General features: G+C 38.3%; 1 protein-coding gene across 1 annotated transcript in view; it reads right to left on the bottom strand.

Moving 5' to 3' along the window:
* LOC142084529 (rap1 GTPase-GDP dissociation stimulator 1-like) overlaps positions 1–23622 on the bottom strand; it is a 41990-nt gene extending 18368 nt beyond the window's left edge. Inside the window, 6 exon segments of the mRNA XM_075155378.1 lie at positions 1625–1750; positions 1914–2036; positions 2895–3005; positions 17653–17707; positions 17710–17896; positions 23474–23622. Coding sequence (XP_075011479.1) covers positions 1625–1750; positions 1914–2036; positions 2895–3005; positions 17653–17707; positions 17710–17896; positions 23474–23622 — 751 coding nt within the window.
* Positions 23623–24779: the final 1157 nt, after the last annotated feature.

Genomic DNA, 24779 nt, shown 5'->3' with positions numbered 1-24779 from the left:
TGGGTTGTTATAAGATACCACTGAAAGACAGACTGCTTTAAAGTTCATGTAGGGGAATCATTCTCTTCCAGTTTTTTGAATGTTAGTTGCTCAGCATGTAGGGAGTCTCGGGGTGCTTGAATTCAAGGTATCTTTGGAATTTTTATAGGCTGAACCTTTTATATGTTCTCAAACAGGTGTAAATTCGTGTGACTTAAGGGAAGTCAGCAAAGTGCAGTAAGTAAAAATTAATTTGGTCCTGGTTCTAGTTCTATACTAACTACAGTTGTCTCCATCTGCATGCAGAATTGCTGAGGAAAACACTGATAACCGTTTTCTTTCTTTTTTTTAGTTTGTCTTGTAATGAATGAAAGCTTAATATCTAAAATTATTTTGAGAATGCCAAGTACTATGAAATACAAGTGATGGTTGCTTAACAGTACAATGACACTGCTTTTGCAGCAGTGTCTTGCTGAGAGCTAGACTGCAACTTGGATGACAGCATGTATGACAGACACTGGAAAGTAGCTGGGTGCTATGGTAGCATATAGGATTGTAATTCAGTCAGGGAATCACTGAAGTGAATTTTTCTATGATGTATTTATTGCTGTGTTAGTAATATAAATTATTAAAGTATGTATCTTATAGTCACAGTCATCTTGTCAAATCTACGCTGGGCCTGTGTTCTGACAGAAGTGAAGCAGATTTGCAGTATGGCCATATGCTGTAGTAATGCTGGTGCACAGTAGTTGCATGAGCCTTGCATGTAATCGTATGGGGAGGGGTTTTTTTAAACTATTATGTGGCATTCCTTGGCAAATACATCTAATTTGCAGGGGGCTGGTAGAATCTATACCAGGTACCTATCGTGCTTAGATTTCATAGGAACAGTGCAGGGAGGCAAACCTATAGCTTTCTAGATAAAGCTACACAGGTCCACACTGGAAAGTTAAGAGAAGGTAGGTTGAAGGCAGAGGGAAATAGAAGATACTGGGTGAAAAGTTCCATATAATCTCCAGTATACAATAAATATTTTTGGTCAGTCTGGGAATTAAAGGTAAAAGAAAAATCTTAAACTGTGGGGACAAGTAAATGAAAAGGGTTTAATTTGTGAGATCAGCAGGCAAGCTAGTGTACTGGCTTTACGGAAAAATCTGGAGCACAAAGATCTATATGCAAGGAATGGTCCTCAGAGAAGACCATTCCTTGCATAGATAGATATCTCAATATTTTTTATTTTTTAGAGTATGTTTTCTCTGACACATTTTTTAAATAAGTGCTTTGCTTTATAGACGCTGTTATTACTTTGCAAGAAGACAAAGCCATTCAGTATTTGGGCCCCAGGCAGTTCTACAAAATTAAGATACATATGAGGCTCTGCTACTGTTGTAGTTGCAGAGCGGTTCTGACAAAGATGTGCCACCTTGAAGTCAAAAATATAGGGGGAAACCCAGAGTTCAGGAGATGTTTGGGATTGCATTCAGCCTGGTGTCTGTGAGCTGTGTGAATTGTATATCTAACTGGAGGCTGAAGTGCATTGTGTGCTCAAGTCTCATAAAAATTATTATGAGTTACAGGTCACAATGCCTTATAAAATAATGCCTTACAGCTAGGGAAAATAAGATTGTCTCAAGTCAATACTTACGATTATCATAACAAATACGGCCAATAGCCCTCCCAGCATGAAGCAACATTTCTTGGTCTGTGCTCTCCAGCAAAGGTATCAAAGTTAGAACTAAATCTGCTTCAATACATGGTTTCTTCATTTCCTCTGTGTAGGTAAAGGAGAGGGATTTGTGGGTTTTTTGCCATGTTGAAATAAAACAATTGCAACTGTAAGACCAATAGCTGGTAGCCACGAAACAAAACTCAAGAGTGGAAACACAGCTAATGTGCTGTGATATGCCTTGTAGTAGCACTTTAGTACAACATACCATTCTTGGCTATCTCTGAAAGCACCTGGGCTGCTTTCACTGCACATCGTGGATTGCCCTTCAGGATTTTTGCCAAAGTTAGGAAGATCCCACTCTCTCTGAGCAGGCTGAAGGATCTCTGCTCTGTAATGATAAGAGTGTTAATAATACGTGCAGTAGGTTTGCAACTGTTTATTTACATGTTGCTTTGTTTCCTAGAGTTCTGAGTGGGTATCTGTGGGATCCAAGGTTCTGATTTAACAAGGTACTTAAAGGCTATCTCAATCTAAATATATAGGAACAGTCATCTGCTTGAATTGCAGCAAGCGTAGTTCCAGCTGATTATTCTGCTTCATGCTGAATTGAAGCACAGGTGGCAAAGCAAAGAGGAAAAGTTTCATCTTTTCTGACTGTAAAAGGATACTTGCATAAGGCATGGGAAGTCAGGGATTAAGATTCTATTCCTGAGGTATGGCCTAGCAATTAATTCTGTAGGTAGGTACAACACCTTTTATTAGACTAGCAATTAGAACAGTCAATTCCCTTAGCCTTTTTTCATCAAAAATATGGCTAATTGTCTTTAAGGTAGTAAGTCACGATCTGCCAGGAGATTCAAATAAATGCAGGTTTATGTCATTTCAGGAGAATGTGCGGAGACCTTAAAGACTTTCTTATAAGGAGACTAGGAACTGCTTTTTAAATTCCTGACCTCATAGGGTCACCCCAATTTAATCTCAGGAGTTTGTTTTGTAATAAATAGAATATTAAATCTGGAATTTCTCTGCAGCTTCAAGGTGTTTTAATGACCAGTGGCTTTATCTGGTCACAGGTAGATTTGTGAGTACACAAAGAGAAAGGAAAACAAAAAGCAGGCTGAGGACAGCTATAGTTCCAGCAGCAATCACTTCTTGTAATACAGATTATCACAATAGACGAAAACCTCCAGTGAATGCTTTTTGGATTGTGCAAATGGTTAAATAGTGATCTGGAGTGATACTTAGCTATCTTCAGTAAGAGCCAGGAGAATCCCATTCAGACTTTCAAGGATCTGATCTTCAGCTCCTGTGTCATCTCCACAGAGCCCAAGGTATTCCAGGTGCTGACTTAAGGTTTCTAAACAGAATGGGAAGAAAAACTGTGGTGAGCCAGTATGGAAAATATTTTGAGTTCTGTCTGGTATTTCTTTTCAGTGACAATGGCTGACCATAAGATCATCTCCTGAAGGGTCCAGATCTAAATATGCTCATTAAATAACTCATTTAATCCAAGAGCGTGAGGGCGAAGGCTTGGTCCACTTCTCAGGCAGCACATAGCTCTTGTGCAGGCATAAATATGCAGAGATAAATTCTATTGAGAAAAAGAAATTAACATATAACTGTGGCAGAGTTTGAGGTAGGAAGGAGAGAAGAATAATTAGAGAACCCAAATCAAGCCTGTCATTTCTAAATACCTCTTTATCATAAAGATAGTTCTTGCAGTTCAACTAGCTGTATATCTACTTGATAGTGGCCAGTAGCATGCACTGAAAGAATGCAAGAATGAAACAGATAGGGTAATAGACTTCTTCCTTAGGTTCTGGCAACCTTGGCCTTTAGAAACATACCTAGTACTCACATCAATATATTTAATACATTTTGATGGACTTTTATTCCATGAATTTGTTTAATTACCTATTTAAGCTAATGCATACTTCTTATCTCCACAGCACACTGTGACATTAAGTTCCACAGTTTCACTGTTGTAAGAGGAAGATACTTCCCTTTGTTTTAAAATATCTACCAAAAAGCTCAAAGCTAATGGCCTTTGAATTTCTGTAATAAAAGGAAGGAATGATCCTTTACTATTTGCCTTTCCCATGCTTGTCATGATTAGATGGATTTTTATTATAGCTCTCCTTTGTAAGTCTTCTGCCAATTCATTTAATGTTTCCTCTACAGAAGCTTTGATAACTTGCCTCAATCTTTTTCTAGTTCACTTTTATTCTTTTTTTAAGTGAGGAGCTAGAATTCAAAAGTGTTTAAGATATAGGTGGACTGGATTAAGACAAAGATTGTAATGTTTTGTTTTCTAATCTTTTAATCCTTTGTCTACTTGAGAATGTGCTTTGTGCAGCCATTCAAAATGACTCTATCTTCTGGGCAGAGGGAGTTAATTTAGACCCCACCATTATTCATTATTAGGCCATCTTTTCGCCATGTATGTTGTTCTGCATTTACAGACACTGAACTTGATGTGCCTTTTTATCCCAAGTCATACAGGATGATAAGATTTTTCTGCAACTCTCTACAGTTGGTTTTAATTTTGAGTGCTCCAAATAATCCAAAACCTCTTTACCATTCTGCTATTTCTAGGTCGTTTATGAATATATTGAATGACACAGGTTCCAGCAAAGGTAACCTCTAATAATTATGGCTTTTTATTGTGAAAGCAGTCTTTATTCTGCCCTTCAGACTTCATCAGATAACCTTCTCTCATATGCCAAGATAGCTTAGATGATAAACCTTATTGAAAGGTTTGTAGAAATTGAAATGTGTTCTTAACAATATCTTCTTTATTCATCATCTTGCCAGCTCCTTAAAAATATGTTTAAAGAGAGAGGTTGAGCATTACTTGCCTCCACAGAAGTCTCGTAGTAGACTGTCTTTTTTATCGTATGTGTTTAGTAATTCTGTGCTTTACTATAATCCTACAATTTACCAATGCAGAGATCAGATTTCTGTACTTTAATTTCCTGCATTCCTTGCAACTGTTTTTGTAATCTCATGCCACTCTTACTGCCTTCCATCCTATTAATCCTGTAGTTGATTTAAGTGGTATTCTGCATGTCACAGTTAATGATCTGACAAATTCATTTTTTTAACTCCTTATAAACTCTGGGGAATAACATGCAGTCCTGACAATTGGTTACCATTTATTTTATTGATTTGTTCTAAATCAATTGTCTGTCCTTTCAGTCTGAAGGTTCCTCCATCTACTTCCTGAAAACAAAAAGACCTAAAGTGGTTGAAATGAATGTAAGAAATAATGCTGGAAAACTGATGGCTGAAGTAGTTAACTTACAGTAGAATATTATGTAAGGTGTTACCAAAACTGGAGTAAAATAGCATTTCTACTTCACAAACTATTTCACGGAAAAGGATGAGTCATGAGTCTTGGCCTAGAAATTCTTCAGCCGAGGATTAAAGGTTCATCATTTATTTTTGTTGTTTGATGGATTCACTATTTTCTCTTTCCTTAATGTGTCCATTAGTTAATGTGAGATTTTTTTTTAAATTAGAATGCATGAATTTGGTGTGTACAGGAATTTACTTCAGAGTAACCAGAAGTGTCTTGAGCTCTTTTGAAGAGAGGATGAATTAAAGGGAAGGGAAGTAGAACATCATTAAAGGCTGTTACTGTCCTTTGAGAAGAAAAATTCTTTGGCTTAAAAAATTAAAAGCGGTTATTTAAGAAAATGACAATTTTGGTTTTGCGCTTTAAACAAGATGCCATCTTTAGAAAAATGGCTGGATTCATCAGGTTAAATCTATATGGGGAAACTTCAATATTTTTTATTCTGAGTAAGAAACTGGGGCTGTATATGGAAAGCCTTTGTAGTTGAAAGTAACTGTGTTTGTCTTTGTGGCTTCTTCAAAATCATGTGCTAAGGGCAATACAGGCATACAATTGATAGGAGATCAATGTTTTTAAAAAAATAGATGACTTTGGATTTGTTGCCTTTTGTATTAATGAAAACAGGCTGAAAACTCCTGGGATATAGATGTACAACAAGGATCATTTTCTTTGACCTGCTTTAAAAAATTAACATTAATCACTGGTTTCCATTTCTGTCCAGTTCTTCTGCCACAATTTGCTGAATCAATGATTTTGTATGGATGAAGTACATATAGAATGCAATTTTCTTACAAAAAAAAAAAATCACCTGAACAACTGACAGTTGAATCAGCTTTGATCTTAAACTAGGTCTAGTGGGAGTGAGCAGAAGGCTACAACTGCTGATAGAGCAACATTGAAATAAATTAGGAGCCTGTGAGAATGAATTATCTACTGAACTCTAACTTCATCCTTATCAAGATCTAAAATGTGTTGACATGAGTTAATGCATTTAACTTCCAGTATTCTATCCTCTAATTAGAGCAATAGTGATATTTGAAACTACATTTCTAATACAGTTAGGATATATAGAAGGATGAAAGGGTGACCGAATCTCTTAAGTTAGAGGAGGTTGTTTTACAAATTGCAGGCAACAGTCTACATTACTGGTCACTCATTAGGTTGGTATAGTGGTAATTAGAAATCCAGGTGCTTTGTTATTTCTCCAGGAATAGATACTAGAATAACACCATATGCATGATGACAGACAAAGTCCTCAAAAAATATCCCTCTGGTTACAGTCTGTAGTGTTGTGAAATTAGTACTATAAGCAGCAGAGTTGACTAGGTAACTGACTAAAGAGCTATTTTTATAAAAGTCTTGTAGAAGGCAGTACTTAACTGTAACAGTCTTAAAATACTGAACCTGTTTTTCAGATACTCAGAATTTTGTCGTGTTGTATGTTATTTACAAAAACTTGATTAATCAACATGAGGCTGATTCCTCAATACTCATTGTCTTTAAGTCCATGCTTCTGAAGTGGAATTGAAGCAGGCACTGTAAGACACAGTTATTTTTGTGGAGAGCAATAATAGCAGCGCACATACAGATCGTGACTAAAATTGGCCATGTCCGTTTTGTGGAAATTCTGGGTTGTTGACATTTGTTTCATCCCATGCTGGAACATAATGTCGACATGGTGAAACTTCAGGCAAAACAGAAAGATTTTATTTCAGTTTTTTTGCAAATGTGGTTCTTCCCCAGCCGGGGGCTGCCTGGTGCGCTGGCCTGCTGCCTGGCCGGCTGGTAGGCAAGCTGGAAAGAAGCCAGCCAGGCTAGCCAGCTGGTCGGGCAGCAGGGAGAGACTGCCTGCCTGGCTTCTGAGGAGGGTTTTAGCAGAATAAACACATTCTCAAGGAATATTTTTTGTTCTCTTGAATCAGCATTTTTATCAGAATATTGTTGATTGGCTTTAGTAATTCACTGTAGCAGCAGGAGAAATGGACTCGGGCTCTGGCTGGAAAGCTCTAATTTTACTTTCTCACTCATTACCTGCAGGGGTCTGAATTTAGAAATCTCTGGAGATTGAAGTACAAAAGGCTTTTTTCCTGAGCTGAAGGGCTAGATTATTAATTCACGCATAAATCTGTCCATAAGCTACTGAGCAGAGGCATAGGAAGGAGACTTTTGCTGTGGGAGTTGGTTTTTGATCATCCTAATGAGAGCAGAAACAATAATGCAGAAAACATGCTGCAACACGAAGGCTTCATCCGGCTTCTGCAGTGGGGAAAGAGCTGTGAGGTGTGAGCTCTTAGGATCCCTTGGACCATTGCTGCGTCAATTCCCAGTGCAAGTTTTGACCTATAAAGTCCTCAGGGAGTGAGAAAGAATCCCACACATCTATATTTTTCACTGACTGATTATGCCCCCCCTGAAATGGCAATGCCTTATCTGATTTTTTTTTCCTCATAACCTTTTGCATGTGTAGGAACCATTTCTGTTTTTTTTCTAGAGGAAATATAGACCCTATCTTGCAATACCAAATGCTACATTTGGTATAATTTGTTACTGTTTGGATCCTGAGCAATGTGAAGTCATTATGATCCAATTTGAGGGCTTGAAAAAACTTACTCCAGTTGAATGCCTAGCCTTGTATGTCTACTTTACTGCTGCCTCTTCCTTCAGTAATTTCACATACTAAACTTATTCTTCTGCCGCTTACCTTTAGTATACTTTAGAAGATTTTTCCATGGACTTTGATTGTTATTATTATTATTATTCAAAGCTGGAAAACAAGTTAATGTGTTTTTCCAGAACATAAAGATGTGGTAATTGTTTGCAATAGAGGTCCATTTAGCTCAGTGTAATGTCTCTGGTAATAGATGATTAAAGAACAGTAAAAGGAGATGGTATGTATCCTTTCCCTGGTATACTTTCTCAACTTCTAGTAATCAACTCCTTAGGGATTTTCTTTGCTGGAAGTTTCATCTTGTTTAATTGCACTTAAATTCATGAAAGTATTTATTTTGAAATTGTCTGTAATTTAGCTTCCAGAAAATAGACTGGTGATAAGTTCCACAAAGTAATTTTGGATTAAGAGAGAGAAAATAACTCATGCTTGTTTTCTCTTGTTGAAATCATCATCTGGCCTTATCTTGGCTCTGATCTTCTGAAAATGTACTGTATCACCGGGGCAGGGAACACAAGTCTCTATTACACGTATCCTGTGTAACAGCTGAGGGATAAGACTCCATGTTGATAAACTGCTAGGATTCTGCAGGTCAAGAGTAGCTGGAAGGCATAAGAAGAGTCCTGAAGAAACTAAAATTTCAAGTCATAATTCTGGAAAATAGCTGTTGGGTCTGTCTAGCAATTTAATAATTAAAAAAGTTGACCTGCATTCTTATTCGTGTGGCTGCCTGCAAAATCATGTAGCTGTAAGCCTCCATTTTCTCACAGTATTTTTTAATGCTCTTCCCTGAAATAACAAAAATAATTCCTGGTCCATGGCATCTCCCATATAAACCTATGGTAACAAATGTGCCTGCATGCAGAGTAGAAGAATTAATAGTAGTAGTAGAAGTAAGGCTCCAGGTCTCTTCATCTAGGAATGTGATATTTACTTCATAATGAAACATAAAAAAGGTGTAAATTGGAGATGGAGAAATCTAGAAGGGCTGGTAAATGTATGCGTGTTAAGAGCAAATAAAGCCTGTAAGGTCAAATACTCGCATTCCTGCTGACAGTGAATGGTGCAGCTACGTGATTATAGCTGTTTTGCTGTAACCAAGGGAAGCAAAAGCTGCTGCTTTTGACTTTGGTGGCCCTACCAGGGAGGGGAGGAGAAAGGTGCAGTTCAATTTGAGGAAAGGTTTTTGAATTTCTCCAGTGGTGAATTATTATATTCCATCTCTAGAAAGGCACGCATCTGTCCTGGGCCTGGGCTGACTTATATTCTTTCCAATAGAACTATCTTATCTTGGTGCATGAAGTAAAGCATTGGAGGAACAGATCCTCCATCTCTTCAGACTTTCAAACCCATGGCAAGAAAATTGTCCTATAAATCAGATAAGCTATTATCTATGTCTCTATGAAAAGCTACCTACGGCCATGTTAAAAGATATGTTTTGTGTCTTTGTCACTGCACTCAAGGGTGATGAGATGTAGGAGAAAAATCATTAGATTAAAAAGGAGCTGGGAGAGAATTTCAAACCAATATCTTAAGGATGACAGGGATATAATTATGAACAACTCCTCACCTGACTTTTTTTAACTCTTATTTCTCTATAAAGTGTTTTAGATTATTCATGTCTGTTCTGTAGCCGTAAAGAATTCACAATAACAGTAAATTTTAAGGATTCCTTTGACTGAGGTTTTTTAACTTTTTCTGCATGGAAGTTACTTGACAGAAAATGTCTGTGAACGAAAAATGAATTCTGCTTTGTGGACATATTTGCTTTATTAAAATTAGAAAAGGAGGAAGAAATACTTTGAAACATTTTTGAAAGCTTGAGACAGCATTTTAATTTGCAGTTCTCTTGGTGGACGTTCACTGGAATGTCCTTGGTTTAATTAAGCTGAACTGAGCTTAAGGCTTCATCCAGTGTGTATGGCAGCATCGGGTTGAAATCTAAGGTGTTGTTTGGAATGGAATAGAGTTTGGTGCGACTCTAAAATTCAGCCTGGGCAGTCCTGTAGTTTACGATCATGTGGGCATATATAGCCTTTGTATCTGCATCCCTCAGAAACCCTCTTCAAGGAGGAAAGGAGTAGGAATGAATGGCTAGTATAGATTGTTTCCTAGAAGGCTGGAGCCATATTGTTATCTGGGAATTGAAATCTCTTATTATGCCCACTCTCAGAATCTGAAAAGGGCTATATTTTCCCCAATATTCTTTTCTCCTGGTCTAGACTAATGGTAAATATTCTCAATGTTAATGGCCAAATACATACAGTTTCTAAGCATGCTTTAAAAATACCTGTTGTCAAGAACTGGAAAATAGAGGAAAGCCCACTGCATTGTCCATAAATAGTAGGCTTTGCCTGTTGCTTTTGCAGCCTCTCTGGATTGCATTGACCCATCCTGAACCCTTTAGAACATGGTTCAGTGCCTGTGATCCTGTGGGATGCACCTTTGAACATTTTACTATTCAAAGAACATAGAATGCAGCAGGTTTTTAAGAAGATTTTTGCTGTTTAGCCTGAGCTGCAGGTTGAAAGGATAATGAAAACAGGAATTTAAGCCTGACTGGCTAGTACTTACATTAATGTTCTCTATTAATTGCAAGGATTTAAGAAAACTTTCTATAATCCATCTCTAAAATTCTCTTAATTGTCATAGATCAGCCAGGACAGCCACAAATACTCTTTGATGTGGTGTCATGTGTGGCATTAATTTAAAAAAAAAAAGTCAAAAAGTGAGGTAAAGAATAATAGGAACCACCTAGCAGTAAAGTAGAAGAAGAAAATGGATATAGAACACAAATGGTTCAGCATCTGGTTGCCATGGCTGGAATACCGAGTGCTGAATTTTTAATGCCTGAACACCAGCCATTAGACAGAAGAGCATTGCAAGGGGATGGGGAGCAGAAAGTATTACAGGGAGTTTACTATGGTGTTGGTATGTCTACAATATGTGCATCAGCTAGCCTTGGACTATTCCTCAATCTCTCAGCTGTTGATCACCACCACTCGACCTTTATTTCTGCAGGGTTTCCTACCATTCATCTGCTATGTGGCCTGCGTGTCATCCAGAAAGCTTCGTTCTCCTTTGGCCTTTGATGCCAGGCTTGTTTCCAGGCATATTCAGAGCGGGTATCAGAGAACAGATGGGTGGACAGAGTGGTTTGTTTCTGAGCAAGAGTTTTGCTAACAATATGAGTGGTGAAATGCCCTGAGTGGTGAAAGAGAACTTCATTATGTCTGAGATTTAAAAAGAAGAGTACACTGATGCAGGGAGGGGTTTTAATTGATAACGCTTATCCTTTGAGAACCTGTGCACAGTTTTAACTTGAGCAAAACATAAGTGAGTGAAGAACTTGAAAATGTAAGCAGTTAAAGGAGATGTAGAAATGTTGCATTATTTGGGTGGGAATTACATGGTTGAAACTTAGACTTTCACAGTGCAATGACTGTGACAAAGCTATGAATGCATGGACAAAGGCTTTTTTCTTCGTTAATGGTAAGAGACTCAGCTGTGCCTCACATGATCAGAAGATATTTGCAGAAAACTAGTAGAGAAATTCAGGCTCAGAGGGAAGAGGTCCTTGTAAAAGGTGCTACTGATATTCCTTATGGTAACGCAAATTGACACATTGCCATTTTTCTCATCAGTGACAATTGAGTGTGAAATAGAGATTGATTGGGAGGGGGAAAACAACTCTTTTTTTTTTTTTGCGGATTTATTCTTGGATAATTGAATTCCCAAGGAGGGAATACAGGAAAGTGTGTGGGGGGGAAGCTAGGGGTAGAAAGCAGATCCTACTGGCCTGTGGCTGATACTGTGCCCTGTGGAGTCAACAGGAAAAATGGCTGCAGAACTCTGGCTGAAAACAGATAAGAGGAAAAATGATTATCCCAGGATAACCTAAAACAGGTCAGTGAGATAAGTCGGAAGAAAGCCAGCCGAGTGCAGTCAGGGAGAACATATGTGCTGAAGAGATGACCCATAGCATGAAAAGCTGCTTAATTGTATTCTGCTGAGCTTATTCCTTTTTTGAGAGATGGAGAATAGGAATAAAATTCACTTTAGTGTAAAGGAATCAAAATGTTGCAAACTTGCGTACAAGTATGTGCCTTTTTACATGCCTGATAATTTAACTGTGACGCTTATCGCTTACGGAATAGGTTGGTTTGACATATGCCAGCTTCATAGGCTAATGCTGAGCCTGAGCTCCCAGATGCTCTAATTCCTTACGCAAGGTAAGGGGAACACCAGCTTTCTGGTTTAGAAGTCAGACTTGCAGGAATAGCAACAAATGTACTATGCTCAAAAGCAATGAGTAATGAACCTAAAAATTTCTTTCTCCATGAACAACAATTTGTGTTTGGGTCATATTTTCAGGTTTTTCTTCGTAAACGAGGTTGGGAAACTTGCTGGTTTAAATCAAAGTCCAGCTTTTTCCATAGTTGTTTAGTTCCAGGAGGTGTTGATTTCACCAAGCATTGGGAAACATAGGGGTAAATTGTCAGATCTGGCAAAGCTACATGCTGACTACAACAATGTGAGCAGATAAGTAATCGGACAAATTGTGACAGCTGGATATAAATTCACTGATTTCATTTATGGAATTGAATGAAATCCCTCTGTCTTGCTTGCTCGCTAGAGATCTAGTTTTCTGCATTTGTTATGAGTGATGTTGGTCTCTAAAGGTACCTTTGATCACACGGTTAATGTACATCTTAAGTAGGTTATCTTTTATATGATGGGTTTGTTATTTGCTCACATTCTGTAGTTTTGCAGCACAAAGTGAATTAAAGGAACCCTTCCCTTAAGTCATTATGTGTGTACGGGAAGTAGGCCATAGTTTCAGCCAAATAGCATTCAGTCTAATTTCCCTGGCTCCCTAAATTTAGCTTGAAGAGCTGTCAGTGGAGGAAAAACCAATTAGACTCTATAGCAGAGAAAACACTAATTTCCTCTGGCTGACAACTCCTACTTGGTTTTTCAGCCAAGTAAAAGAACAGCTGTGAAAAAATCAGCCTTTGCGCTCATATCAAAGCATCAGCCCAGTCCTCAACTATCGCTGCTAAACTGTCTGTTGGGAGTGTAGGTGGATGTTAGAGACCATAGACAGTGACAATAAAACTGGTGGTGTCCAGACCTCAGCATGTGTTGTCATAAGAAAAGATGTCAACAGGTGTTGGAGGGAGACTGCAGAATGGTGGGCTGGATAGCTAGGAAGATGTGCCATCCCTGACCTCCAGCTGTCTGCTGCCTCTTCAGTGAAGCAGAGAAGTCTCATCCCTGGCTGTGGCAGTGCTTCTAATCTGGTTCTCCACAGGGACTTGTCGCAAAGACATCTGGTTGACTGTAGATGTTTTGGTTGGTGTATAGCTATTGCTGGAGCACGGAGCTGATGCACAACTGAAGCCAGAATTGTGTGTCTGCAGTGAAGAGAGCGTCACCAGGTAGAGTCTAGAGAACAGGACTGGTTGCACTGGGAAACCTAGCCATGTGGCATGGCTGATGGAGCAAGGAGGCCCCACCAGGGAGCCCAGTAGCATGGGAGCTACACAGACAGATAACAAGTAATGAGGCAAATGCAATTATTGGCCTTTTGTGCCTGGACTCCACCTAAATAGGCACAGCACAAAGGTCTCACAGACCAGACTAAAACTCCTTAACTTCTAGGGTTTAATTAATGATTGTTGTCTGTGCAAGAAAACTCATGGGCCTGAGCATTTGCCTGTTCCACTTGTATGTGACAAATGCTGTTTGAGGTAGGGGTATTGTGTAGATTTAGGAGGATATAGTACAAAGCTATGTTGTCAGATTGAAAGGACATTCCTTTCTCCTTTGCACCTCTGGTACAATGCCAAAAAAAAAAGTATATTTCTATAATTTTCTAAAGGACAGAGCTTTTGTCTGCAACTGATCCTCCACCTACACCTATCTCGTCCTTGCTAATTGCTTGTATGACTCCAACCAAGATCTGGAAAAAGCCATTGATAGAGGAGGATCTTGTCTCTGCACTGTTGAGAAAGATAAGGGTGTCACATGGTGCAGTTAGGTTCCTTATTAATTTTGGAGGTTTCCAGAATAAAGCATACTGTAGTGGGAACTTGTATAAATTCTGGCAATTTTTTCTGTGGGCACTGTCTGAAGCTTTTGTAGTGCTCAGTATTATAGTGTCAATCCTGATGTGTATTTGACACATTTTATAACTTCATAGGAGTGTGATGATCCTTGGAAGATAGCCTTGAAGTTGATTGCATAATGAATGTGTTAGGAATATTTTTTCCTAGTTAGTGGGACGGTGTGTTTGGCTATTTTTATGCAGTATAAGATACCTCATACTGAAAAAAGGATCATTCTGAGGTCTCACACACATTTTAAAAATTATGGTCTTAAAAGATCTTCTCAGTGCTTAATACAAGTAACATGTTGCTGTAATATATGACCTGTATTTTAGAGGTCTGCTCCAAAACCCGAGTTGCTCAGCAGAATCTGCTTATTAGTACATCACTTTATCGATACCTATAAAGTGTTACTTTTGTGCTCGTTCCCAGTGGAGCAAGAAGGGTCAGATTTTAAAGCTATGTAGACGGGCACAGGTGTCCCCTAACACTTTTGAAAATTTGATTTGGGTAATTTTTTTTGTTTGTTTTAACTTATTTATGTTGACCTAGTATTACCTGTGCTGTATGAATAGGTTTGAGCTCTGCTGCACAAGTGGGTTGGCGTTGCCTGGGCATTGAAGGGGGACATGCAGGGAGGACTGGAATGCAGCCTGAGTTCTGCAGAGGACTTGCTTCTGGGACCTCCCAGTAGCTGTTCTCTGCCAATGTAAGAGAGTGATTATATCAAACAGTACTGCTTGAAAGAGAGCAGGCTTATACAGATTCATGTTTTGAGAAAACCCTGGTTTTATTAATGAAATAAATTCAGTAAAGCAGTTAACACACATTCAGTTGTAAAGCATTTTAGATGGAGTTCATGTCTACAATAGCTCCAGCCTATGCAAGATAACATGAATAACTTCTATCTTGGGTATCTTTTCCTGGGCTGAATATTGCACGAAGGTTTTCATGCACAAACTTATGTTTACATAATGGTATACAAGCTTTTTTGAGAGTACCTAGAACTATCAGGTTCAAAAGCCTTTGCAGGTTCTCTCACTTTTATTTGCCTGGAAGAAATGCTTACAATCATTAGAAATTATCTAAGTCAGTTTTTTAACTGACTTAAAATACTCAAAACGTATATCAAAGTGTATGGGAGGGGATTTGGAGACAGGAAAAAAAGGAAACATTTAATAAAGAGGGGGAAGGAAGTGTTTGTGAACAAGTCATAAGATTCTTTTGCTGCGGTGAGCTTGTACATTTTAGTTTAAGTACTTTGTGACTAGGTTTTTTCCTATTGTTCTACTTTTCTTGCACAGGTAAGTTAAAGAATGATAAAATGCTTTTGATGAAATAGTTTTGGGGTGCTAGATGTTTCAGCAAATGGGTTGAACAGTGCTGATTCCAAATACTTATTTCTGGTATTTCTTACCATCTTAGAAGGAAAATATTCTCTGATTTGTAACATGGGCTAATTTCTGTTAAATGGATAAGTATTTACTTTTTCTTTCTGAAATTGGTGTCTTTGAAGGAGTTTCTAGAGGTCTTTCAGTAAAGCTGAGCAGCTTTTATCCCCAAATATTTTTAGGACTAAACAGGACAGTAATTTTACATTCCAATCTACAAAGGACCCTAGCAAACTCCCCATACCAGTATATAAACAGGTATACTGTCACTATACTTTTGCTGGTGTGAGTCCTGAATGAAGTACTTTTTCTGTATAGATTTTATTTTAAATCAGCCCTTCATTAGAAAAAAGCTTCCCAAAAAATTGGATTTGGCATTAGAATAGTGAAAACATAATTCGGCTCTTTCCAAGTAGCACTATATTTTATTTACTTAATTTAGCTTTTTTTAATGAAGATGGGGGGATCCCAAAGCACAGGAATGATAGTTTTAGGTGAATGGATATTAAAAGTTACTTGGATTGTCACAGAGCAAAAAGAGGTGGGTTTTTTTCAGATTGTTGGTGACCTTGTGATGCAAACAAGTGTTTAGAAACAAAGGAGGAAAGATGGAAGCACAGGTAGTGAAGTGCTGCTGGGTATGGGCTTTCAACAGCTGTCTTTCCTCAAGTGCAAGAGCTTTGTTTCACAAAGAACGTCCAGCTGAAATGATGCTGAGAGACTTTGAGTTTGCTCAAAACTGTGCTGTTTGGGATCCTGCCTCCCCCTTTTCAGCCCATACAGGTCAGGATAGCTTTATTGACTTTGGTGCAGTCTAGATTCTAATTCTACAGAACAAGAGTGGCTGAATTCCCATCAGGTACTGGAAAGCAACAAGCTTTGTTGACTCCAATTTATTTAAGTGCATCTGACACAATGCTTTAAAAATCTATAAGGAAAAAAAAAAGCTTGAATTAAAAGCAACAGCTGTGGAATTTCCCTATAGTATTGATGTATTAAGGGTATAATGCCGTTGAAGCAAATGGCAAGATGCTGGGGAATGTTGAGAACCGCGCACACAAGGAATTTGTAATATGGTCCAGGCTGGCTTTAATATTTTTAGTTGTAAGGAAGGTAACATAGCTCACATCTAAAAATTGCCTGAATTGTTACATGGTTTTACATGAATGAGTGTTTCTTTTGAAAGGGAAAGTTTGACAAATCTGTATTTAGTGTGTGGGTTGGTTTGTCGTTCATTATTCTTCTGTCCAAAGTTTCATACCTGGGGAGCAGAAACAGTGCTATGTGACCAAATGTATGCTGTAAAGAGTACTAACAAAAGTGGGAATAAAAACTTTGAGCCACAATCAGCAAATATCTCAAAAGAATAAGCCTTCTGAGCAGAACATTCAAAAAGTAGGACAGGTACACATAAGTGATGTAGGAATCGGAGAAGAAACAATCCACCAAGTTCAGTTATCTCCACCTGAATTGCAACAGATAGTCAGTCCTACAGAAATAATTCTGTACAAATAGAGCTGGTTTAGCCAGAAGCAATACCTGTATGATACTGGTTTAGTCCACCTACATTTTGTGTCCATCTCTCTGACTGTTTAAGGTGCTTTTAAATTAAATTTTGACCTGCTTTTTTATCAGTGTCCCAAACCTACTGAGATGTTTTAACTTCATTTGAATAATTATTTAATTGACTAGGAAGGTAATTACTCTAAATGGCTGCTCAGTTTTCATGCTCCACTTAGAGACAGATTATTTCACCTTTAAACATGTTGAGTAATACTAAGATTAGTTCCACTGATGTCATGAGGTCTAATTGTGGAGTAAGTTACCATCATGTGAATGAAGGTGGAAGGCTGAACCCTTTGATCCAGTTACCCGATACCTTTGAATGATTTGGAGAATAATGGAAATTAAAATCTCAAAAGTGTATTTTAAATCCAGTATGCATGTCATTCCTTTCACATGGAGTGATCGTAACTAAGAGCTTACACTCCAGCTTTGCCTAGCTAAGTGCTGAGTCATAGAGAAACATATTCAAAGGCCGGACCACTTAAATGCAGCTCTAGTCTTTTCAGTAGCGCTTGATAAAGTGGAATAAGTATGCAAAGGCATATGTAAGCAGCTTTGCTTTTATGTATGTTGTACTGTCAATAGAGAACGATGAATTTTAGTTCCCTTTAAAATACTTAGATTCATAAGAACTCATAATTTTCCAATGCTTTAAGTTCATTTTCTAGTGTTCTTTAAACAAACCTTAATTTTCATGTGACTTTAAGTGTTAAGTATTGTTTGAAATGGGACACACAAGAATTTCTGGTCACCTAGAGTACTGCATTTATCATAGAATTACACTTCTATATTTAAATGATCCTAAATTAGTTTTCTATTTCTATCACATACATTTGCAATTCCTATATGAGAAAAAATTAATCGCATATTAGAGATCATATCTATCTATAGTTAACAAGAGCTTTACTTACCCATAAAAGCTGTAGCTCTCCAGAATGGGAACAATAAAGAATAGCTGATCTGTACTGTGAGCCTTTGTCCTTTAGAGCTAGCAAGCTGTGAATAAGGGGGGATATCTTACAGCTTTCGAGCTGATGAGCAGCCCACAGCGTGTTCACTCTTTTCTCCTTCTGTCTTTTTCTGTGACCCTGTTCTTCAAACGCATTTAATACTCCGTAATTACTTAATCCTCTGCCGCTGCCTGTGTTTCCAGTTCTTAAATGTCATTAACAGAAATGGAAAGACAGTAATTCTCATGCTGGGAGAGAACCTTTCAGATCTTCAAAATAATTTATATTGAATTTCCCTCTACTGTCATTCAGAAGAGTGATTATTGAATCTAATAAGGGACAGATTTCCAAGAGAGACCAGATCCCTCATTGGCATCTAGGTACACCAGCCAGGTTTAAAAAGTGTTTGGCTTCTAGAAGCTACTTCTAAAGTCTAGCCAAACTGTATCAACGCCTGAATCTTACCTGGTGGGTGCTAAGTGCTTGAGAAAGCCTGACCCAAACTCATCTTATTCTGCTTTACATTCAACTTTGAAGTTTGTGTGGCTGAAACATATGGGAGCATTCTTCTCTTCCATAAAGATACCATTAGAGCCTGAAGCTGCTGTCTCTGGCTTACTATTTTTGATCAAGTAGAATGTTTTTTTAAAATATTCTCCATTTTTTTGGTAATTGTTATGGAAAAAACAATGCTGTCTTTTAAGCAATAGCTTCAAAAATGTACATTTTCTGCTGCCTTTTTCAGCCCACTTTATTGGAGAGTTGAACCTCTAACAAATAAGAGGCAGTTATAGTATGACTTACAAAGTGTGTGCTGTGTTCTATTCAGGATGCATTACAACCCCCTAGCGTTGCTGCAGCATGAGTTAGAGGAAACACTGTCTGCCAGTTAATACTATTTAAAGATTGTTCCTGTAAGCAGTTTGAGCTTCCCAGTGTGGTGCTGCCTGGCGGTGGCTGTATCGCGGTGTTTGTGGTAGTAGCAGTGGGCTCCAAGTCTGAGGCGTTCTAAAACTTCGTTGCACCATGGAGCTATGATCGCTGTGGTGATTATAACACTGGAGGGAGTTTGAATCGCTGACTCTTAAAGATAAAAAGTGATTTGATAATGAGTTTGGAGCCTGAGGATCCTGTTAAGGAGGTTGGGATGTTTTACTGACTCTCTTGCTAGATAATTAAAAAGCTGGTCCCTTTGGCTTGGCTTATGGAGAGGGAGGGTGAGCTTGAATGCTTTCTGGAATTTTTTTTTTTCAATTGTAATGGCATGTTTTGCAAAGTTGCAAATGAATTGGAAAATAAAAGTCCTAAGGTAAAGATTGTTACATTACACCTTGTAATGGGGAAAATTGCTTATGTATGTATCAGTTGTTTGCATTGTCATATTCAGAAAAAATGTGTTCTACAGATAATGAGAAAAACAGCATGTATGTTTGACTGCTTAAAAGGGGCCAAGATCAGTCATAGATTAAGGTGCATGTCACAAAATGGTGAGACCTTCCTGCCAGTTCAGGGACTGACAAGATGAATTGGTTTTTGACCACTTCTGGGTATCAAAGGTACTGCTGTTTATTGAGGTTAGAGTGCGGACCGAGTCTTATGCAGGATTGCCACATGCTGGTCAGCATGGGCAGAGGTGGTGACATTTCTGAAATGCAGGCAAGAGGGGTAAATGTTAGCATTTTATGGGCAAACTCATTAAACTGTGAAGCCCCAAAAGAGGCAAAATACAAAGCACAGAGGGGACGAGTAGGTGGTGTTACTGCAGTATTAGGTATGCCAGAAGCATTCAGCCTCCACAGGGGCCAGTTCCAGTGTCTTGAAGTCAATGGGAATTTCTTCAAAGGAACACTGGATCAGGCTCATGGATATGTAGAAAACAGTAATAATGAAAAAAATTAACAACTTTCCTTTGTAAAAAAAAAAAATGAAGACAACAAAGGAAACAAAATGGAGGTATACAGTAAATGGGTGAAGACAAGTAAGAAATCACATTAGATAAACTCATCTTCATTCATCATCTTGCTGCAGTGAATACTAATGGGAAAACAGAGGTTCATAATGTTGCACAAAGCACTGATAAGCAGCCAGGTATGGAAATCCTGTGCCAAATCAACTGTGATTTTTATATGCAAACTAATCAGTTACAAAGATTATGGCAAAATAAGACAGTATGGGAATCCAAATTTACAGAACAGCACTGTCAAGCGAAAATGCTCTTTCTGTTTGAATGTAATCCTGCAAACCTGTTGTAAGAGGCACTGCAGAAGGTTCTTGCCAACATCAGGTGCTGATTACGCTAGGTGCTGTACAAATGCACAGTGAGCAATTTTTGCGCTGGCAAAGTTTACAACCAAACTGAAAAATCAGAAAATATCTTGTCAGTAACCTGGTGGAGGGTCAGTGGCAGAGGCGGTGGAGGCCCAAGCTCTGCTCTGGTGGAGCATTAGCTAGACAGCACTGCTGAGAGGGACAATGTGCTTGGGTCTGAGACTGGCTCTGTGCCTTGTACAGCTTCTGAAATAAAGCTTGGTCATCAGGGACTCTGCCTTGGGGGACCTGAGGTATGTTTATGCCTCCTCTTCCCAGGACTGACAGACATGGAGAAACTATTTTCTCTGCAGATGCCAATGAGAAAACTTCCTTTCTGCAAAAGAAATTATCTAGAATAAATGGAGGAGTGTCTCTTTCTTTCTTAGTTGATGGATTGCTTTAAGTTAATCTAATATTCTGCATTGTGGTGTATCTCTCATCTGAAGGTTAATTTACTGCTTTTATTTTTTTACAAGGTGGAAATGTGATTTATTTGATCGCGGCTTCAAGTAAACTGGCCTCTTCTCAGAAAAAAGTGGACAGTGGATACCTGTGTTGATCTGAGCAGTAAAATATCAGAAAAAGACTTATTGGAAAGGACTCTTTAAACTGGGGAATATACCGTGCTCCCATATATGGTATTGTTTTTCTTCTCTGCCTTTGAATGCTAGTGAAAGGATATTTTAGTCTGGTTCTAGTAGATGCAGTTATTTTGGAAAAATCAGAAGATTTTTAGACAAGGAGCTATCATCAGCTTACTTGCTCAGCATGAAATTTCTGTAACTATGATGAAAATAAACCTAACAGATCAGAAGGGAAAGCAGAGGAGTTAGAGCAGAGGGTGAGCATATCGGAGAATAGAGCTAGGGCCTGTGGTCATGCTTCAGCAAACTTTTCTAGGGAAAGAATTGGAAATAAGCTGATTTACAACATCCCATTAAGATCCACAGTGAGTCCCATTCTTTTCATGGGGACATATATCACATAGGGAGTAGTGCACATCATCTCAGTGCTATGAGAGATGTGGCTGCAGTTCTCCCAACGTGCTGCTCTAGCTGTGTAGAGGACATTAAAGATTTATTACTCTCTGCAATTCAGATTACGCTGAAGTACTTTGATAGGGAATCCATATTAGCAAATACCATTACTGGGCTTAGAGGTACACTTTTGATTTATTATGAAAATGGTTATTTATTCTTATCTGTAAAAACAAGAAGTAACCACAGTTAGCAGGGTTCTGTCCAAGATTTCCTGGAAAGGAGCACACACATCTACTGTGCTCTGGATTTATTGTACATGCTCCTGTGCATGTTGGACGTGACCTGAGCGTGCTGTTTGTCTTGGATTTCTTGATGTTTTCCAGTTCTCTTGTAACACCAGCCCTGAGTGGGCTACAGATATCCCCAAATCCAGGGCAAATTGCCATTAGGTATCAGGAGCACTCTGGTCCTAATGCACGTGCTGGAGACCTAATTTGTGCATGTTTGGAGTTCTGGCAATTTGGTCAGGGTTGTATTGGGATATAACTAATGGTCATGGTTCTCAAATTAAGTACAATATTTCCTGATGGCAAAAAAGGACTTGTCAATGAAAGAGTGTATGAATTGCTGCTGCCATTGCTACTTCTTTTCAAGCAGTATTTACCGATACATCCTCAATATTATGAGAAGAATTTGGCCACCAAAAGCTTGTCTACCCATTAAAAAGTCATGGCTTTATGAAACTGAAGCAGTAGGTTATCTGAATACTCTTATTTCACTTTCAGTCTGACTTAGGTTGATATTCTTCATTAATTAAAAGCAGAAACTCTTATGCTCATAATGGGGACACTCCTACCAAAGATTTTAAATGAATGGATTGCATTAAGTTGGAGCCATGGTTCAGTGTAAACAAGTTCAACTGGCCATGGCATCTCTCTGGACTTTTTTTTCTTCCTTGGCTGAAAAAAGATGAGTGCCTCTCCTTCTGTATGTGTAATTAAGTGTCCCACTCACTTTAGAGCTGTGGTCTCTAAACTTTGAGTCATTAAAGTTTTTCTCTGGTTATTTTCAAGCTGTGTGTTTGGTGTTTTTTTGGTGTTTGGTTTTTTTTGTCATATGTCCATGTTAAAAGTTTTATCTTTCTCTGGAATAGGTTTCCCATCATAGGAAAATGTGGAGGTGATAAATTTATAGTAATATGGTTTCATCTTCTTGTGTTGTACAACTGTGCTTTTTGTATAAAGCATCATCCAGGGTCTAGGATTCATTTAATGCCATGCAGTTTTAAGCAGGTTAGTAATCATATTTACTTGGAAAAGGTGGTGTCGATACCTACTGTAAACTGACTGAGAACCTCAGAGAATACTTCTAGGCAACATGTCTGCTGAAGATCAAATTACTTTTGAAAGTCTGCTTAGGAGTATCTACTGAGAAGAGTAAGGGCTGATGTTATAAACGCTTTTCTAATCCTTTCAATGTTCATGTTTTGACATGAATAACCAGGGAACTCTACAAGGAAAGGTGTGCTGACCAAAATGATGAAAAATAAGATGTAGAAAAGGATGGTATCTTTTAGCAAATAATGTGTTAAGTGTGAAAAGCTGGATTTAATGCTCAAGTCAGTCTGTTTCCTGTCCCATCTTTACTACTTGAATGCAATCTGTAGTACTTCAGGGATAGGAAGGTTGTCCTTTTCTATGCATTCATGAAGTACCTAGATCCTTCAAGCCTATTCATTTTCAATAGTTTTGTCCATCTTTGTTCTCCCCTGCTGCAATTTTTATGTATCACTTTTTGCTTCCTGCTTTGTGTGGTGCTGATGCAATAAAAATATATATACAGACACAGATTTTTATGCTTTTTAGTACAGAATAAAATCAAATGAAAATGGAAAAGCAGTGAATACCTGTCAGTTAGTCTGAATATCTTCAACTGAGAAAAACACTACCATTTATCCTGCCTTTCCCTTGACTCACATTTCAAAGAAGCTTATCTGGAGTTTTTCTATGATGGACAGAGACCTGAAGGAATTGAAGTCTGTGCTTTTGGGGACCAGAAGGAAACTCCCATTTTTAAGAAAAGGCAGATGAAAAACACCAGTCATTTCAGTCCTCATTTTTAAAAGATGCTTCTGGAAGGCAAAGAAATGACTAACAGGAGTAGATGTGACAGTTTGATCCTGGCTGAATTTAATTTTAGTCAGGAAGCTTGCATGTGAAGATTCAAGTTGGTGGTAATGTTGTAATGCTCTAGTTTCTTATTTTGTCCGTCGCTTTTACGAGGCCCACATACTAATGTTTCTCAGCTGGAGGCCCACATACTAATGTTTCTCAGAGTTGTCAACACTGTTGCTAGCCTTATTTGGTGCTGTAGCAGTGTCATGGAAGAAATTCAGATTAGGTCTAAGTCATAAGCACCATTAGTCTCAGGACTATTGTCTGCTAGAGTAGCTCTATTCCACGCATACTGGATTTGGATTTATTATCCTTCACCCCCATAACATTTTAAGGAGTGGTGTTGGGACAAAATGGTTGCTGTGGTTTCGGTCCAGAAGGTCGTTCACACTCTTGAGTTTCACTTCTAATTTGGCAGTGGACCAGCACAAGCCTTTATTGTGATACCGTTTCTTGCTGTTGTACATGTTTATTTGGAAGTCTGGTGGTTTTGTACATGGCTGCCAGTGGAGGTCCTCAGGCTGCTTGAAAGGCCATTGCATAGACTTGCATGTATGGAGCTGCTTCTGACCTGCTGTGTGATAAGATTTATTTCTTTGCAGTTTTTAGTAAAAGGGGTTAAACCAGGATTAATACTTTCCTCTCTTCCTGGAATATTGAGGCCTTACTAATTAGGCAGTGAATAAACTGACTTGTAGTGAATTAGAAATCTATGAATTGCATTAAGGTAGTAAAACCTATGCAATCTTAATGTGCATGCTCCTGAGCTCTGCTTAGTGGGGCAAGAACTGTAAATCTGTGTGACCAAAGGCTAAGTATAATTACTAACTAGTACAACCTTCTTTTATGTAGGAATCCTTTATCATCATGAATACAGGTCAGATTTCTATTCCTTGATTCTCTGGCTGTATTGTATAGCATAGCTGAAACCCTAGGTTGTCAGTGGTTCACTGTGAGAGTTTATTCATATAAAAAAGAAAAAAAAAGATAAATGATACTAACTTTTCTACAGGTTCCTTAGCTTTGTTGAGGCCGGGAGATGTCATGTCCTTCCATATAACTCACTTTTAAATCCTTTTTCCGTGATGATGTTGGTCAAGAAACTTTCTGAGAGAAAATTAATGAACTTTCTAATTCTTTTTCACAGACTAAGGAATGGTTAAAGGAATATCAGTGATGATCTGGAGGGTAACCTAGCAAATCCCTTGTTTAGAATGCAAAATATTCTAGGTGTTGTGTGTACCAGGCAGATTTTAAATTAGCTGTAGATTTTTCATTCTTCCCATCTGGTTCAGTAAAAAGATAATTTGCCTCATAACGTGTTTACAATAGCAGCTGGCTACACAACACCAACTTGGTTTCAGAAAAGTTTTTTGAGGTTTTGACATTTCATTTTCTTCTACATTGGGACGATTTTGGCTTCATTATGTTTCCACAACCAGAGCTGTACTGGGGTGCCATCTCTGGAATGGAAGCCTTGGGATTTCAATCAGAAGACTGTGCATACATATCCAGCTAGGCTGGTAAAGCTGGTTTGGGAATGGGCAAATGTACACCTCTGTTCTGCCTGCTATCTGCTGAGAGTAGGTTTTAAATGAGAATTCATCCAGGTACTTCAAAGACT

This window comes from Calonectris borealis, chromosome 7 (genome assembly GCF_964195595.1).
Source record: "Calonectris borealis chromosome 7, bCalBor7.hap1.2, whole genome shotgun sequence".
NCBI classification, from domain to species: Eukaryota; Metazoa; Chordata; class Aves; order Procellariiformes; family Procellariidae; genus Calonectris; species Calonectris borealis.
The sequence above is the reverse complement of the archived record's forward strand: the minus strand, read 5'-3'. Positions and strand labels throughout refer to the sequence as shown.